Source organism: Colletotrichum siamense, assembly GCF_013390195.1.
Source record: "Colletotrichum siamense strain Cg363 chromosome Unknown KSG_Cg363_contig01, whole genome shotgun sequence".
In the NCBI taxonomy this organism is placed as follows: domain Eukaryota; kingdom Fungi; phylum Ascomycota; class Sordariomycetes; order Glomerellales; family Glomerellaceae; genus Colletotrichum; species Colletotrichum siamense.
Genome location: NW_023501014.1, coordinates 2545528 through 2563021, shown reverse-complemented (window position 1 = coordinate 2563021; position 17494 = coordinate 2545528). Strand labels below are relative to the sequence as shown.

The 17494-nt window shown below is 56.5% G+C and overlaps 2 protein-coding genes across 2 annotated transcripts; both read right to left on the bottom strand.

Moving 5' to 3' along the window:
* Positions 1-231: 231 nt before the first annotated feature.
* mug71 (Diphthine--ammonia ligase) lies at positions 232-2736 on the bottom strand (the record flags this gene model as incomplete). The annotated part of the gene is made up of 1 exon (XM_036632504.1): positions 232-2736. The coding sequence occupies one exon, from the start codon at positions 2734-2736 to the stop codon at positions 232-234; it is 2505 nt and encodes an 834-aa protein (XP_036502486.1).
* Positions 2737-7919: 5183 nt separating this feature from the next.
* sebA (C2H2 finger domain transcription factor sebA) lies at positions 7920-9815 on the bottom strand (the record flags this gene model as incomplete). The annotated part of the gene is made up of 2 exons (XM_036632503.1): positions 7920-9034; positions 9278-9815. The coding sequence occupies 2 exons, from the start codon at positions 9813-9815 to the stop codon at positions 7920-7922; spliced, it is 1653 nt and encodes a 550-aa protein (XP_036502487.1).
* Between the last annotated feature and the right edge of the window lie 7679 nt (positions 9816-17494).

Sequence of the window (17494 nt, the reverse complement as noted above, 5' to 3'; positions counted from 1 at the left end):
GTAGTCATGCCATTGGCGGTAGTTATGGGTGGAGGAGCATGTCAGCATGTAAAGGGACACAGTCACCGACTTCCGGAGCGGACGCTGCTTTGGCCCTGACGTATGTCACCTACTCAAGCTGGTCAACCAGACTGATGGAGCTGAAGAGACTGCCCTTTTCCCCGATTGCCCCGAGAGATTGGTCACTCACAGACACTAGTCCTTCATCATTCATTCTCATTGAGTGTGGGCTTACTTGAAAAGCCCAACAGCATTTACTTCATCTCCCTCCCCACTCCGAATCGACCGCGCGAATACATACGCAGCCTCCATGCCCTTCGGCCCACAACCTGCGTGCATGTGAGGGAAGGCTGTCTTGCCCATGTTGACGTACATCAGATACATGTGGCCGGATCTCGAAGCAGATTCGTCGCTACCGATAGCCTCCAGATAAGCCCGCCTCATCCACTCATCCACATCCGCAGGATGCATCGGAGTTTTCGTCCAGGAATCCTTGATAGGAAGCCAGGAGATGGTGGTGTGAACGAGCGAACCGGCGACTACCACATGACAGATGCGGTGATAGAAAGGAACGCGCTGTGACGCCTGGACGTTGAAGGTCTGGTATTCCACCGACGAGGACGGGAGGCGTGAGAGGCCGAGATGCGCGTGCCACTCTACACCAGCCGCGCGAGGCAGCTCCTCGACTTCGACCGCGAAGAACGGGGGCACCGGCTTCGCTGCTTCGTCTTCATCGTCCGTCTCGTTCTTGACGACGGACCAGTCGGGAAGTTTCTGCTCCTTGGCAGCATCCTCGCCTCCAAGCGACATGTATTGGGGGTTGTACTTGCGGTCCCAAAGATCTGGGCCGCCCTCATCATCCTCGTCCTCGTCGCCGCCGGGAGCGTGCGCTCCCGTCCAAGCTGTGGCAGCCAGATGTGCCTGACGCCGCGCGTCTGCCTCTTTGGGGGTATTGGGAAAGTATGCTACCGCACTCGCCCACAGCTGCACCTTCATCTCAGTGGCTATGCGCCAGAGATGTTGCAGAGAGAGCACAATCTGCATCTCCAAGTTGCCTGTTGTCTCCGTGGGGAGAATCATGCTGGCTGGCACGAGCGGGATCTGGCCTGCGATAGTAATTTGCCTCACGCCGCTCGCCGTCGTCTCGACCTTGCTCAGGGGCACATCGATAGCCTGGCTGTAGGGGCCGATATTCGCTGGCGCCCAGTATGACCTGCCTTGAACGTGAAGGCCGTTTCGATCCCGCTGCTCCAAATCAGGCTTGACAGTGAAATGAATATTGATGGAATGGCCTTTGGGGAGGCTTCCACAAGAGATTGTGACGCGGGACGGGGGATTCGGGTGCTGGAACAGGCTGCCATAAATCTTGTTGATGGCAGGGAAATCCGACATCTGCCTTAGAACGATGACGGTATGCGTAATGGCGGTGGTGGGCAGCGGCGGAGTATGTCCATCTAGGAGGCCCCGAACCTGTCGAACAATATCCTCCGTTTCTTCCTCGACTGTGAACCTCGTGCCCCGCGGCTCCTGCGGTACGACGGTCCAGTGGATATCAGTCGTAGGTGCAATAGAGGCTGAAACTTTGCCATTACCGCCCTCGAATTCGCTCTCAGACGGCGGCACCACAGGCGGTGAATCTCGAGGTAGAGACTCCAGCAGAGCCTGAAACTTGGCGTCCAGAACATCAGGCACCCGGACCGGGGAGCAGCTTTCTCCCTTCATCTCAGGAGCAGCCTTCTCACGAACACTCGCCCGCGAGAAGCTCAACCACGACGTTCCGCCACCCTCCTTGACGACCCTTCTGCCGGCTTCGGGCACCTCGATGGCCTTGCGGAACAAGCCCGGGGGCCCGTCGAGCACAATCGTTTCGAACTCGCCGCCCTCTCCCAGCACGGAGCCCTCGGCGGCGCCAAACTTGCGCAGCGCGCGCTTGATCCGCGCCGCGCCCGCGAGGGAACTTACCCTCTCCCAGAGGAACTCCTCATCAAGCCCCGCGCTCGCGACCTTGATGATTCTCGCGTCGAGGCCGGCGGCCGCCATGTCGTGCAGCAGCTGAGCGTCCTCGACGGTACCGGGCAGCGGAGACGGGAGGGTCGGATACTTCCAGAGATATGCCAGCGGCGTGAGGCCCAGACGCAGGGCGACGGACTCCACGCGAGTCCTCTGGTACGTCGATAGGATGGCGCCCGCGCACAGGGCGTTGGCTTCCGGGTGAGCTGCCATGATCGTGCGGAGGAGGGGCACCATGCTCTCCGTCTCATCCGAGTCGACGGCCGTCACGGCATCGCCACCTGCGGCGTGGGATGAATCATAGTCTCTGCCCTCGTACTTGGCGCCGCCACGGATGGGCTGGCGGTAGAGTGGCAGTCCCGTGGCGTCGGCGTAAAGGGGGATGACCTGGTGTCCGACGGTCTGGTACATGAAACTGTTGAGGTCGGCGTCTTGGCCGGCAGCTCCTTCCCGAGCATCCTCTTGCTGGTGCTCCTCCGGCTGGTGTTGCCCGGCGGGATCCTTTACGTGACCATCACCATCATCATCACCACGAGGCTTGAAGATGAGGGTATCACCCTGGGCCGAGCGCGCGGCGGCGTCGGAGCCGGCGCTGACGGGGGCGCCGGGAAACAGGTTAGCGAGAGCCACGAGCCGATGGCCGTTCCTCTGGCAGTGCAGGGCAGAGAAGAAGCTGTCCTTGCCACCCGAGACCAGGGCGATGACATTCAGTTGTTCAGATGACATGGCGGCAGCCCGAGGTGGTCAGACAGTCGGACAGTGCCCTCGGACTTTGGCGAGTCTGACCGCGCACAAATGCTGACGCCTTGACGCTCGTACCTGCAGCTATGCAACGCCTCTCCCTCCTCCTCGAGAGATTGTGCGTGCCCTGGGTCCGTGAGACTTTGTGAAAGGCTGCAACGGAACGGTCAGCATGGACTGCGGTTGCAATCTGATGGCGGGTCGCGACGGAAGAGCAGCGGGATGGGGAACAGACTGGTTCGTGGTCCAGGAGCTGCCGTCCAAGGGACCCTTGAATGACTCGGAGCTCCGTCCGTCGGGGTCTTCAGAGCCGTGGATGGATGAGGCCGGGGGTAGTCAATGGTTGATTACCTAGTGAGTTGAGCGCGAAACGGTGGTACGAGGGAACGGAGTGAGTAAGAAACCCGGTTCTGCTGGAGGTCGTCGCGGCTCGCCGAACAGAAGCGAGAGGAGGGCGAACAGAGGGGGGAAAAAAATTGAAATCATGACTGGAGCGAGCGCGCCGCTCCGCTCGGACAATTTACACAACTGGGTCCCTAACGAATAGGCACCTCAGCGTATTCGATTGTACCGCCGTTCAATCGGTACTTTGCATGTTGTTCGCGGTGGAAAAGGCTGGCTGGGCCCATTTCCCACCTCGCCTTCGTGAGCTTCTATTGCAGGGTATGTCGAAGACGCGCGAAATGTTCTATTGGAATTGCAAGGTCAGCTGCAGGAACGGCAATTGGAGATGCAATGGAAGGTATGGAGACGGTGGAAGTTTCGAAAGGCTAGCCTTGGGCCCTCATCGAGATTCCGACTGGTCCAGTGCCTTTTGATTTGTGTCTAGCTGGTGGGACGGCGACCCCTCGGTGTCTAGGGTCCCTGAAGGCGCCGCTGAACAAGAGGAAGAAGAAGACGACGACGACGACGAGGCCCTGGGAGACTGGAGATGGCGAAGAGGGTCCTGGCCTCATGGGTTGGTATCATGGGTATGATGATGGCTTGCTTCCATGCTTGACTTCATGCCCATCCGTCCAAGGTCGAAATTGGCCCTGGGCTAGTGCAGTGTCTTCGTAGCGACGTCGTAGCCTCGCAGGCCCGTCTCGCTCTGGAACCTGGAACCGGGGGATCATCTCGGGATCCCATTTGCTACAACGTGCCGGGCAGAACTGAGAATGGCCTGCCCGCTGGAGAAAAAAGACCCAGCGAGACCCCTCCCCTCCCCATGAACCCGGGAAGGACTCCACGGCATTATTAGGGATCCCAGTACGGATACGCACCTCAGTGTCCACCGTCCAGCAGGTACTTGACCTGAGGTGCCTTAGGTGACCCTGGAGGTACTGAAGCTTCTGAGCCTAAGAGGGCGGGCGGGCGACGGGCCTGTAGATTAGCGGGGGGAGGGCCTTGGGGCCTTCGGGGCCGCAACGCTACCGCCTGGGACGACGGGACTCTTTGGAGACTTCGTCTGAGCGGGCCGCGCCAAAATTGCGCTGGAGCTCCTACTGGAGTTCGCTTCATGCTTCATGGGCTGATTGTGCCAGACACCGTCGACAGACTCGCCTGTCTTGCTGTTTTTGTTGTTTGTTGACTTTGCGGTGTAGGGACGTCCAGCCTGGCCCGGTCAACTCCAGTCTCCAAGTCTTGAAGAAGAACCTGGAACTGGAGATCCGACATGGTGAGCACGGGTGTCAAACATTTCTGAGTGGTGCTTCATCTTCATCTTCATCCTCAGGCAGACCGCTCTAGGCGAGCATCATCGTCGTCGCTGTCAAGGGAAGAACCGAACCGACCGCACGACGGATACCTCACACTACCTTACGGATACTCACACAACCCACATCTTGTTGGACATGTCTATCGCCATTCGGGATCCAGATCAATGTCCATCCGGCCCCAGCGCAGTGAACCGTGCTGGCCCCCCGTCTTGTCAAAGGTCCGAGACACCACTGACCATTGCGACCTCCATCTTCTTCACCGCGCCGAACCTTCGCAACCTCGTGGCCTGGCCTGGCTTCACTGCAAAGAAGCGCGGTCTACCGGCCCCAACGGCCTCTCTCCGTCTGGCCCGTGGCGACCACGGCCCACGAGACGTCAAGGTTGTCGTCGACAGCCTGTATCTGTACCTGCGTATGTGGTGTGTGCTCGTGCTCGTGCCGTGCGTGCATTGCGTGCGGATACTCCAACACACACTCATCTCATCTCTTCTTCATCTCATTACTACTGCTGCACGCACAGAGACAACTGACGCTTGACATGAGATAAACCCCCCCCAAAAGCTTGGGCCATGATCGAGAGGATGAGCGGTGAACCACTCACACTCACATGGCGTAGATTTCCTCACTTGTATCTTTTTTAATTAATCGGCTCATTTGCGAGGACTCGCGGTCTGGGTGTCACTTCTTGCCGTCAGTCGGCCTGTGCAATCCAATAGTCTACCCCAGGCGGAACGAGACCTTGCCATCCAACACGGGCCGTATGTAGCATTGAGGCAAACCGTATCGGACCTCGGTGTTAGCAACGTAGGTATGTGGTCAAAGTAACACACACGGTCTTGAAGAAGTACATGCTGTAAGTCTGTGGAAAGTGAATGGCTGGCCAGCTACCTAGTAGGTATGCTGTTTATTGCATCCCGCATCGCCCCCAAAGCAACACCACCACCTTCTTAAAACTGCTGTTAATATTGGCTCAAGTGAGCGTTGACGAATGAACTCGCGGGCATGCGCCGCATCTGAAAATCTCTGCCGCTGCAAAGGCATGGTATCATACAGGCTGTGCTTTGGTTCGCCTTGCCTGACTTGACCAGCCAATCCCCCACCTCATTATTACCGTAACATCTCGTATTACGGAGGTAGGAAGAAAAAAAAAAAAAAAGGCACACGTGTTTGGTGGTCTCTCACATTCTTTTTCTCTTGCTGACATGCCAGACATACTTTCCAGTCATCGTCGCATTTGTGCATTGCAGAAGGAGATTTGCCTAAAAATAAGAGGCTGCGTTTCTAATTTTCTCCTCGATCGGATCGATGTTGACGCTGCATGATTTGAGTGACGGCGCATCATCATATCATGCCTCGCTCTCGCCCTGGCGCTTGTGGATATCAAATTCGCCTACACGCGTCCCGTCCCTCTTGTACATGAAAAAAAAGGTCAGCCAACAAAAAAAGAAAGAGAGGGCAAAAAGACCCATGCCGGGGATGTACGGACATGCCGAACCGTTTGAAATTTTCTGGAGAAAGAAAGAGCATTTTTCTTCCACCTTGTCAAGACACAGCGCATGCATGTGGCCTTGCCTCGTTTACCGAAAAGTGGTCTCTCTGTCCTGGGTCCCTGTCCGGCAGAGGCAGAGAATCGCAGGATTACCGTTACAGCCGGACCTCAGTCCGCGAACGCGATCCCATGGGTTGTGGGAGGGGCGCCGCCCAAGAGGGAGAAGCCGCGGAACGAGAGGGGTGCGCCCACTCTATTGCCTCGCTTTTGGTGCCTGTCCCAATCGTTCGTTGAGGGCAGGGAAAAACAGAGACACGGACAAGAGACAAGGCCAGCCAGCCAGCCATCGGATCGCAGATGACTTGGCTAGCCTTCCCACAGTGGCATTGTGAGGAAGACATGCCCCCAAGACAAACGTCACCTTGAATGCCGGGCGCCGTTGCAACAAAAAAAAAAAAAAAAAAAAAAAAAAAAAAAAAAAAAGCCACCAGACAAAATATGTGCGTGTCAGCTAAGCCTCGCTCTGTCAGCCAACGCGCGCGCGCGCGCCGCTGCCGCCCCCAATGGTGAATCAATCGGAAGAAGCAAGACGAATAAGAAACGTTATGCTTCAAAACATCCGATACGAAAAAACCACACACCACACCCTCCTGCCCCCATGACGAAATCTGCGTCTTTCGGTAGCGCTGTCTCACTCGGGCACTTTCACAACACACAACCCATGCCTGAATGTGCCTCAAGTCCAGGCTCATCGATCGATGAGCTAGAACATTGTTCACCGAGTCATGGAAGGGCAGGCAAGCAGCGAGAAACATGTGCCAGTCTGGATTTGGGATCTCACCCAGTCATCTGGAGGGATGGAGGCAGTCAGGTAGTCACGAATCGAGATTTTCAGTGTGGAGTTTGTGTTTCTGGCAGCGCGAAAAAGTGTCTTTTTTTGTTCAAAAAATGTGTTTGTGTACATGTTTACAAGCGGGTGTACCTGATCATGCGAAACAAGATCCGGCCTTCCCATCCTGTTTGTGTCTGTTTCCCATGGCGAGCGCGAACTTTCCGATGATTTCGTGACCTGCACTCACACCCTCCTTGATCCGTGACCAAACAAGAAAAGCTTGAAAAGAAGAAACCGAAGAACGAGAGCAAACTCGGACCTTGAATGTTGTAGTAGTGAAAAAAGTAAACACATGAAGGCGACGACGGCCCGAAACGGCCCCGGAGGCACCGCGAGCTTCGGCGCCGCTCACCAGAAGAAAGTTCCCTTGTTCCAAAGCGATGGACGGCTGACCCAGCCTCCGAACATGCTGGAGAGATTACAACGAGCGTAAAGAAAAGTACGCTTGGGCCGCTGCCAAAAAAGGATGATGATTCTTGGTCGTGTCTCTCTCAACCACACTGTCTTCTTCTTTCTGCCTTTCCTTCCTCCTCCCTTTCCTTGCCTTTTGCCGTAGCATATCTCTCTCAAAAAAGTCAAAACTGAAAAACAATCATGCTGCTTTGCTGTGTCTGTTTGTGAAACAAAAGTATCCGCCGTACACGCCGTTTGTCCTGGATTCCGAAATCTGCCCTTGCGTTCTTGAACTTTTTGGTGATCATCATGCAGCCTTTTGAAACAACACATCCCTTCGACGCTTGATCCGTCCCGAGACCTCGGGCGAGGCTCAGCAGGTTCCGGGCGTCGGAAATATTGATACACAGAAGGCAAAGTGTTGACAAAATGCCCGAACCCTCGCTTGCGCTGTTTTGCATTTGGTACTTTCCCCGTCGGTGGTCTATCTGCTGGTGGTTCATGATAGGCCCCCCTTGGCGTGGGAAGGTCCCCCGTTTGACCCTAGTGACCGATCCGCGTAAACGCTAGCGGGGTAGGTCTGGAAAGAAGAAGTTGTCATCATAGTCGTATCGGGCGTAATCGAAGCGATTATTGTTCGCCGTCGATCGTGAAAACGCGCTTGAATGCAAAAAAATCAACCTCGGACTGAGAAGACTCAGTCGGAGCGCTTCCTCTTCTTCTTGCCGTTGTCCTCTTCAGATGACAATTCGCTGGCACTGCCGGGAATCTCGGCAGCAACCTGGAACAGGACCTTGCCGAGGTGCTGGTAGTCTTCTGGATGGCCCATCATGCCGTGGTCGAATGAGTGGACACCGGACTCGTCGAGCTCCATGACAATGGCGCCGCTGCCGTGGGTGCGGGCGTGCTGGGACAGGTTGTCGCTGCGAGAGAACTTCTTGCCGCACTCGTTGCACTCAAAGGGCTTCTCCTGGGTGTGGAGCGAGCGGTAGTGGCGCTTGAGGTGCTCCTGGCGACGGAAGCGACGGTTGCAGAGCTCGCAGACGAAGGTCTTTGAGGGATCCTCGGTGAGAGACTGCTTGCGACCGCGACGGTTGACCGGGGCGGGGAGAGGAGCAGAGGGGGTCTCAGAGTCGGAAGAGCTGTTGGCGTCAGAGGCAGGGGTGTTGCTCTGCTGCTTCTCACTGCTGGCGGCCTGGGAAGAACCGGCGGCGGAAGTCATGACGGGAGTGGACTCCTTGATGGAGACCCTGCGGCGCTTTTCCTGGTGGCAGTCGTCGTCGGAGCAGGAAGCAGAAGGGCTGGGGAAGCAAGCAGCAGAAGCCTCAAGGCCGTCGAAGGTGAAGTCCTCCTCAGCGCCAATGAAGCTGGCGTGACCGAGGGAGACGACACTTGAGCCGGTGCAGGCGCGAGGGCGAGTGGTGGAGGTAGAGTCACCAAGGTTGACCAGGCCGTTGACAAAGTCGTCCTCGGACTCCAAATCAGACAAGTCCTCGAAGGCGGGAAGGCCGTGAGGAATGGCAGGGTTGAAGTCAAAGTTGGAAGGAGCTGAGGTAGGGGTCTTGGCAGGAACGTCCCCCCTGAAGTCGTCACTGACAGTGAAGGATGCGTACTCGGGGGCCAAGGTCGGGTTGGAGGTGTTGGGCGCAACAGCGACAGTCAGGTTGCGGGGGTCGCAGAAGTCAAGGTCCTGTTCAGACGCGACGGACCTGGCATACGGTGAAGGTGAGGGAGAGAGCGAAGGGCAAGATGCTGTGGAAAGGAGGTCGCTAGTGTTGGTGCTAAGCGAAGGGACCTGGTTTTGCAGGTACACTGCCGAATGAGGTTAGCCTCCACTCCCCCCAAAAAATAACGGTCACCTTTTTTGAGTTGGAAGGTGGGTGCCCCGCTGCAACTGCTCCAACCACAAGCAGCTTGGCCGCCTCTCCCACCGCCAACACCCAGGCCGCTGGGACAAGAGCGCCATGGGTGGGAGAGATGATGGCTGAAAATTGATTGCAGCACCACAGCGAGGCAAACACCGCTCACTCACAACCAGGCTGGAGTGTTACTTACCAGGCGTCATCGGGGGGGATCCGCAGCTGGACCAGTCAACCGCGAGGTTCTCGGGCACCTCCAGGGTCTCCTTGAAGCTCTCGAGGCCGTCGAGGCCATCGAGACCGGAGAACATGGGGTTCATCGGGGTCTGAAGGAGCTCGCAGGTGTTGTTGGGGCTGCTGATGGCGCTGCCTGAGGTGGACAGAGGCGGCGTGGAGGGGTAGTAGATGTGTTCCGTCTCGCAAATCTCAGTCTCCAGCATGATTGCCGGCTTGTTGCTCATGGGCTGGGGAGAGGCGACGGGAGTCATGGTCGCAGGGCCGTTGCTGTACAGCGTGGGGCCCATGGGCTGTGAGCAAGAAGAGGTAGGTCTGGAGTAGATGGGAGTTGAGGGAAGAGTCGGAACCATGGGGTACATGGCCATCTGCTGGTGGAGGTTGGGCTGCTGCGAGAAGTGACCGCGGTGCCTTGAAGCATCAGGCTTCTGCTGGTCGGGTCTGTAGTAGAGGAAGGGAGCTTGTCCCAAAGCCTGGGCCGTCATCATGTGGGCGTCCATTGTGATGCGTCTAATCGCTCTAATCAGTCCCCGCTCTACCAAGGTCGAAGTTGCTTCTCCAGAAACGCACCAGACAGGGTTGTCGTGTGTTGGGCTGTGATGTTAGTCGGCGGGATTCGATCCGTCTTTATTGATTAATCGTATTGGGTTGATGTTGTTGTCGCGTTGGTTGTTGTACAATCGAGTTCTTGCGAACTGTATCGTTGGGGGCAGTTGGCCTAATGACGGATGGTGGTTCGGTTTTTCCTGTATCTGAAGGATAGGACGACGGGTCTTTGATGAACAATGACCGGTCTGGGGGTTGTTGACTCGATGAGTGATGGTGATTGTCTTAGATGTACATGGAACTCGTCCTGAGTATGTGTCTATCTTGTTGTCTCGAAGTGACCGGATTGGCGTTTGAGAGTCGTGATAGAGTGACTGGCTTGAGGAGGTATTACGGGCTCGAGGACGGTTGTTGGATACTGGTTTGTCTTAAAGGAAGGACGGGATGGTTCGAGCAGGTCGAAGTGTTTCCCAAATATCGAGTCACAAAAGAAGGAAGAACCGAGAGGTCATAAGAAGAAAAGTTCACAGCGTACCGTAGACGACGGGAGTGTCGATCATGGAATAGCAAGAGGAAATGAGCGTGGGTGGTGAAGGGGGATAAGTAGAAAAGAGTCCAAGATCAACCGACTGGCCCAAGATAAAAGTCGTCGATAGGCTGATGGTAGGGACACCGAGTTACCAGACCCGAGAGGCAGACCAGACCAGACCAGACCCTAGCGTACCATGTCCATATCCTTGTGCCCACTGTCGACGGACCCTCGTCTCGTCCACGTCCCTCGTCGTCTCCCCTCTCCTCCACGCAGGCATGTCTCACCCACAAGTTGGACCAGGAGTGGTACGTATCTGTGGATACAAGGTACGTATACACCGACTAGGGTGGATTGAGATACTCAGGTACGTACTGAAGATACGTACCCCTCCCGGTCTCTGGATGTGGCTTCCGTACCTAGCGGGTGGGCATGGAGGGGAGAACAGGGGTAAGGGGGCGATGTGCCACCCACACACACCTCACCACCGGCTCGACTGGACTGCCACATTCTCTAGGTACTATCTGTACTTGCCGGCTGGTTAGTGAGTTGAGTGGACGGGACGATGGTGACGCTGGTGATGGATGGATGGACAGTAGCGGCGGCGGGCCAGGAACAGGAAAACACCAGCAGAAGAGACGGCGCAAAGGGTGGACCCTTCAGCACGCAGCACACAACTTTCTCCAAGTCTCTCTCTGCGTGTCGGTCTCCGCCCTTTTTTTCTGATCTTTTTCTTCTCAGGTTCAGGTTCAGGTTCATCAGTCTCTTGCTTGTCTGGCCCAGACAGAGAGAGCAAGCGGAAACATCAGACGGGTGGGCTCTGGATCTGTGGCACTACCGGCTGGTAAGATATGAGGTATGTAGTAAGTGGTGTGTGCGCGCACGAAGGTACCTACATCCTGTACATAGTAGAGCGCAATGTGAGTGTGTGAGAGCTGTGTGGGTGTGCTGGGACGAGGAGGATGGCGCAGCCACCAGGACAATTCTAATTCTGGACGGGCAACTTTTGGGCACCTCCCAGCAGCCAGCAGACTCTCCCGGAAGTACCGCAGTCTGAAGGGTACCTGACAGCTTGCTGGTCCCTGTGCATGCCAAGGTACTATTGATCCGTCTGCACTCTGTGCCTGACGTCGTTGTCCACCATCAATCACCACACGTCCCTCTTGCTGGCTGCTCATCATTTTTTCCATGCTGCTGGCCCCCCGGGCTGGAGGCCCTTCCACGCCGCCGCCGCCAATGACCCGGTCTGGAAGGATTCCCGTACCGTCTTGTGCGGGATAGATACTGCTGTCCATCTAACTGACTAGAGGCCGAGCAAGACGGCTACGACACCTTGCAGGAGCGCGCCGCTTTTGACACCGGTAGGCCACTGCGTTTTAGATGAAAAGCCATCATTTCTGCAGCACGATCCCTAGTCCCGTATCGCGGATTCCGTCCCTCGGCCAGCTCCATCCATCTCCTCCGCAGCTGTAAAGACGATGCCCTGACTAACGGCCTGTTGCTGGTAGACAGCTACAGCAACGAAGCCGACACAAGCAAATGGCGTTGACGGCGGCCGTCAGCGGGCGCTGTGTACTTGCTCCAGGCCCTGGGCATGGAGACAGAAGCAGCAGCGCTATACACAACTATCGCATTGCGAATAAAAACGGTAGATAGGCAGGTACAAGCCTCAAGTACCATTTCGGCTCGGGTACAATCTCAACTCTCTGCCTGTGAGGATGAGGATGGACAGGAACCGGTACAGATGTGGAAAGTTATTCACGGGCCACCACCAAAGTATCCATACGATGTGCCATACGAGATGAGACAGGCCCGACAGTCATTGCTGATCATTAAGTGCATCGAGGTAACTCAGAGAGAGAGCGCTGCATAAACCCGGGGGCTGTGTGCTCGTTGATAGGACAGGCAAATCAAGGCACAGGAGGATTAGTGCGCGTCGATGGAGCAGCCGACGTCCACACAACTTGCACAAATGGCTTCTTGGGCTCGTACTCGCCGTTCGGTGCAGGCTGGCGCGTGTCCGACCGCCGGCTCAGGCACGGCCATTCGCTGGTACCGTTCTTTATCGAACCGTCACACATGCAGACACGCTCATGCTGCACACCAGTCGTATCGCTTGCTGTGGCCGGCACACCAACGGCGAGACGACTACCTAAGGACGGAGGCGCGGATGCAAGGCACCAAGCCAACGAAGGAGGTGCCTGGATGGCGCTGGCGCCGCTGGTTCTGCTGGGTGCTGATCTCACTCGAGTCTAGGTAAGGTGGCAGCTAGCTGTAATTCGTAGTCGCAGCAGCGGCAAATGGTGATAGCAACGCGCAGTATCAGCGGCAACGAGAAGGATGTGCCTTGTTCTCGTCGCCAGCTTGCCGCCATCTGCCGCTCGTCTCCGTGGTCACGGTGGCTCTGTGGCCCCCCAGCCAGGTTTCGAGGTCGTGGACTGCGTGGGTGCATTCGTAACGCATCTTCATGCTTCGGAGCGGCTGAGTTGGAGCTGAGCTGAGCTGTGCGTGTTTGATGCTCCAGACAGGCGAGCAACAAAACCCTCCCTCCTCAACCCCAAAAAAGCTGCCTCCCGAAGGTCGAAACGCGGAGCAGCCCATCGCGGCAGATGCTGGACTGCCCGAGCAGCATTGACAATGACGGCCAGGGTGGCCGGCGGGTCGGATTCATGCTGCCAGAGCCGCAGCGCGCATCATCGCAACGTCCGATCCCCAGCAGAGACGAACGACGACGAAGCTTGTCAGATGTCATCAAGACGAGGAAACTGTGGGCTTGGGCAGCCTCAGCTCTGGAGAGGCCGTGTGGCTCGTCCATCCGATGTCGTCAGGCACAATAATCAATCAAGAGTCTGCTGTTAAGACCCGGATTTCTGTACTAAGAATAAAAAGCCGCAGCAGTCGATGGTTAATTCGTCCGAGTATTGGATAAATTGTGAAAATGGTCCAGGCGGAGGCCGCACACCCACCTACCCCGTTTATGCGCCGTTACCTCGCGCTGCCTTTTTCTTCCAATGGCATTCTCCGAACCGTTATGTACGAATGTGCGTGCCCTTGTGAATTCCTCGAGTGGGAAGCCAGAGGCATGCGAGGGGCCACAAGCCGGCGGTCCAATGGTCGAGTGCTGCCCAGTTGGCTCCAGTCTAATGCCAGGGCACAATTAATTCCTTGGAAGCGGCGAACATGTGAGCGTGCTCGAATAATGTTGATGCATATCGGCGTGGGATCCGGATCCAATGCGATGCACCATCACCAGTCCCCTCGAGCCAAACCCAACAGAGGCCTCGCGCCTGAATTGTGATAGAGAATGGAGATGGTACGCTCGACTGGGCGACTGCTGGTGCGGTTGGTTGGTTGGCGGTTGTGCAGGCACTCGAAACGCACAAAGGATGTGTGATGGGGGGTTATGTCGGGCCATTGAGAGTAGGCGGAAGCACACACCAACCCAACAGCACACCAGCAGCCCCTCCAGTGCCGTGTTGGGCGCCTCCATCTGTCCATCTGCGGCCCCCCATCCATGCGCACTTTAGGGCCATCACGACGTTTGCCATGAGGTGCCATCGCCCATGCCACCGCTGGGCGTCCATCGACGAAGGCTACTCTGCACTTGGCGTCCTGATGGTCACTTGCACCATCGCGAGGGGTGCGCCATGCCATTGAGCAACCCCGCGTCGCGCTTTGGACTCGTGCCTGTGGCTCTCATGGCATCGCGTTGGCCAGCCATGACGCAGCCGCCGCTAACACGGCTCTCTCGGTCTGTTTCTCGCTTCTTGCTTTCCGGGCGCGCGCCTGGGCCGTGGGGCTCCATATCACACATGGACACACAATATGTTCTGTTTGGGTTGGTTGACGGACGAATCCAACGGCCGTGTTTCTCGTTTGGACTCTATCCCCCATTCTTTGATGGTGACGGGTGTAGGGTACTGAGTCGTCGGCGCAAGGGGCGTCGTTGGATCATGGATGCTGACTGCGTCACCCGACCACGGCCACGACTTGGACCCCGCCAACCCGAGTCGAGTCTGCTTGTCTAGTTTAGATGGATCTGGCAGTTGAAAGGTTGAATCTGGAATGGACATTCGGTTGGTCCCAGAGCATGTTGACAGCCAAGCATCAACCCTGACATTTGGCCCATTGAGAGTGGGCGAAAAAGCATGCGGTCTTTCGCAGTGACGTCTGGAGCTAATCAAGCCTCGCGAGTGGCCCGCGGCCCGCGACTGATGATCATGGCGGGAACAGGGCAGGTCCCGAAATGATGGTGAAGCAGGCCATTGAAGGCTGAAAGTCTGCCGGTTGGCGATGGGGACGGGGACCAGGTTGACCGGGACTAGGAGACTTGACTTGGTGGGAGAGAGAGAGACTTCCACCTTCGTTGGTAGTGTAGACGTGACGGGCACGGGCTGTGGGAGGAAGGTGCGGGCAAAAGTGACATCCGATCTTTTTTTCAGGTCCGAGTTACGTTAAATTGAAAAAAAAGAGTCTATTGCCACCGCGTCGCGAGGAGGCCCATGCAGCAGGCATTTTAGTCGAGGCAGTGCAGGTGCAGATGCTTCCCGTGCATGCCGTCAGGAACGGGAGGATGAGGAGGAACACTACAGACACTACGGGACAGGCCCAACAGGAACGCGAACACCGTCAGGCACAAGCACAGGCACAGGCACAAGGCGCGTCGTCCGATGGTATACGGGACGGGTGCATGCAGCATCTAGGAACAGATGAGGTCACTTAATGTATCGATCCATGGATCGAGGTGAGGAGGGCGTCGGTTGATCCGGAAGAAGAACCAACACCTACGTAGAGGCTGAACACCTGAACTTTACATGCTGAGTGCGTAGTTTGCAGAAACGGGCAGGCAAGGCTTGCTTTGCTTTGCTTTGCTATGCTCTGTTCTGCATTGCATTGGCTTGCTTGCTTCACAGGCACTTACTTGGCTTCAGCTTGGCTCGAATACGGATACTTGGGAGTTGCCAGCCTGCACAGTAAGTATGGAACAGACTCACAGCTGCATGCTGAGAAAAGAAAGCTACAGCCAATAGGATGTGTCTCCCAAGTCACCTCTCAACGCATAGAGGCAACGGAAGACAGGGTTGGCGTTGCCGTTGCATGCCGTTGGCTGCCCGTTGCAGTGGCTTAAGCAGGTAGCGGGAAAAAGCAAAACCTGCGGCGTTGAAATGCTCAAAGTTGGGTCTCTTTGGAACTCAAGGCGACCTAGGTCCAGTGTTCCCGAGTCCCCGTCTTGCCCGTCAACCCGTCCCGTCTGCATCGTTCCTTCCTTCTGCCAAAGTGGGCGGTGATGCATCATCAGTCAGCCAAAAACCAGAAACCGTGCTGGAGGAAGGCAGAGACTTCCAAAATCGGATGGATACCCGCCATGATCGAACGAACATGCATCGCATCAACGCATGGTGTCCGCCTTACGTACGCACTTGTTTCTGAATAAGGCACCTGCCCACGTCCCGGGTGGCCCAACCACGGCTTGCACGGGCACTGATTGCATGTGTGGCTTCCTGTCCTTCCCAACTTACTTCCCCTCCCAGGGATCTCGCGAAAAAAATGAGAAAAATATCTCGCGGAAATGGGAACAAAAGAAACCAATCACTGCCGGCGCCGTACCTTACAGGAAACGCAATGCAAGGAACGCAGCACAGCGAGCCACCACATGCAACATGCACTGCGTGCTGCGTGATGCGTGCTCCATTACCCCTCATTCGCCCTCCTTCCACTCCAGTGTCCCTGGCATCACCCCGCCTCATCCTCACCACACCTCACCCACATCACCCTAAGGTGGTAGCTAATGCACCGCCGTACGCAGTAAACTACCACACCACCACAATATCGCCAATGGTCGGATGGACGGTTGGACAGCGTCTCCTCCTCCTCCGAGAAGAGAAATCCTCCGCATCATCGTCCACACCACCCAGATCCTGGCCACACCAGGTCGCCATGCCTTGCCCATACCAGATGCAGCCCTTGGCGCAACCGCGACGACACAGGCACAGACACAGAGGACAGGCTACACCACACTACAGACGTCGCCCGTCTGTCGGGACGCAATATCTGATCGTGCAAAGGACACAACGCGATGAAGATGATGTTCGCAAGGACAGCGCCTCGACACTCAGACTCAGCCATCCCGACCGAACTCTGCGCCGCACCAACGCCTGGGAATCGACTCAAAGACATCCCTGATCGCTGCTTCACTCTCCATTGCCCACGGCCTAGCCTCGAGAGAGCCAAACCCGAGAAGGGTGCTCCCTACGCTTGCCCGCACACGGGGCACACGTCAACCCCACGACCGTCTCGTCCAGATCACACATCACAGATCCCATAAGATACCCTTCGCTATCGGTCATGTCAGAGGCAGCCCACGGCAAATCCCTCGTTGCTCAAGGGACCTGCCAGTTTCTTAACTTTGAGCCAGCAAGTCGTCAACAGTGCCCGGGCCTACGTAACCTACTACTCTACTCCGAACCTTATGCATTTCAAGGAACATGGGCTTTGGTTCTGAATCCCGGGCAGACGGACCAACTCGCTGCCAGTGCAAACTCTTAGCATCATCCCATGGATGGCCACCCCGCCGCCGCCAACGAACGCCCATGTCGATGCCAACTCCAACGCCAACCGCCAACCAACAGAACAATGCACTAACGCAGTTCCAACAATCAACTGCAGAAGCAAACAACTTCCCGCGTTGGTTAGCTTCCTCCTCCTACCCCAGCTCAACATGACTGCTCAAGTAGCGATCGCCCGTTCGGGCGTTGCGCCGCTCCAGGCTTTGGGCAATAGCTGAAACGCAGCATCACCTGCAACGGTGGGCTATCAACTGCCTTTCTTTGACAACGTTTCTGCTCATCCGCTGCTTCACGTGCGGTTTTCAGGTACCCGCGTCGGTTTCTTTGTTCATCGCCGCCCATCCCGCATGTTTGGACGGCTAATGTCTGCATACTCCTCCCCTCTTGCCTATTCAGGAGCAGAAGATGGAGCTAGGAAACAAGTCCAGTTGAAGGCCCCAACGCCCTGAGACTGAGCAAAGAACTCAAATCGCCACGTCCCTTGGGCTGAAGTTACGGACTGCTTCCTATTGGCCTGCAGGAAGAACGACAGCTTCAG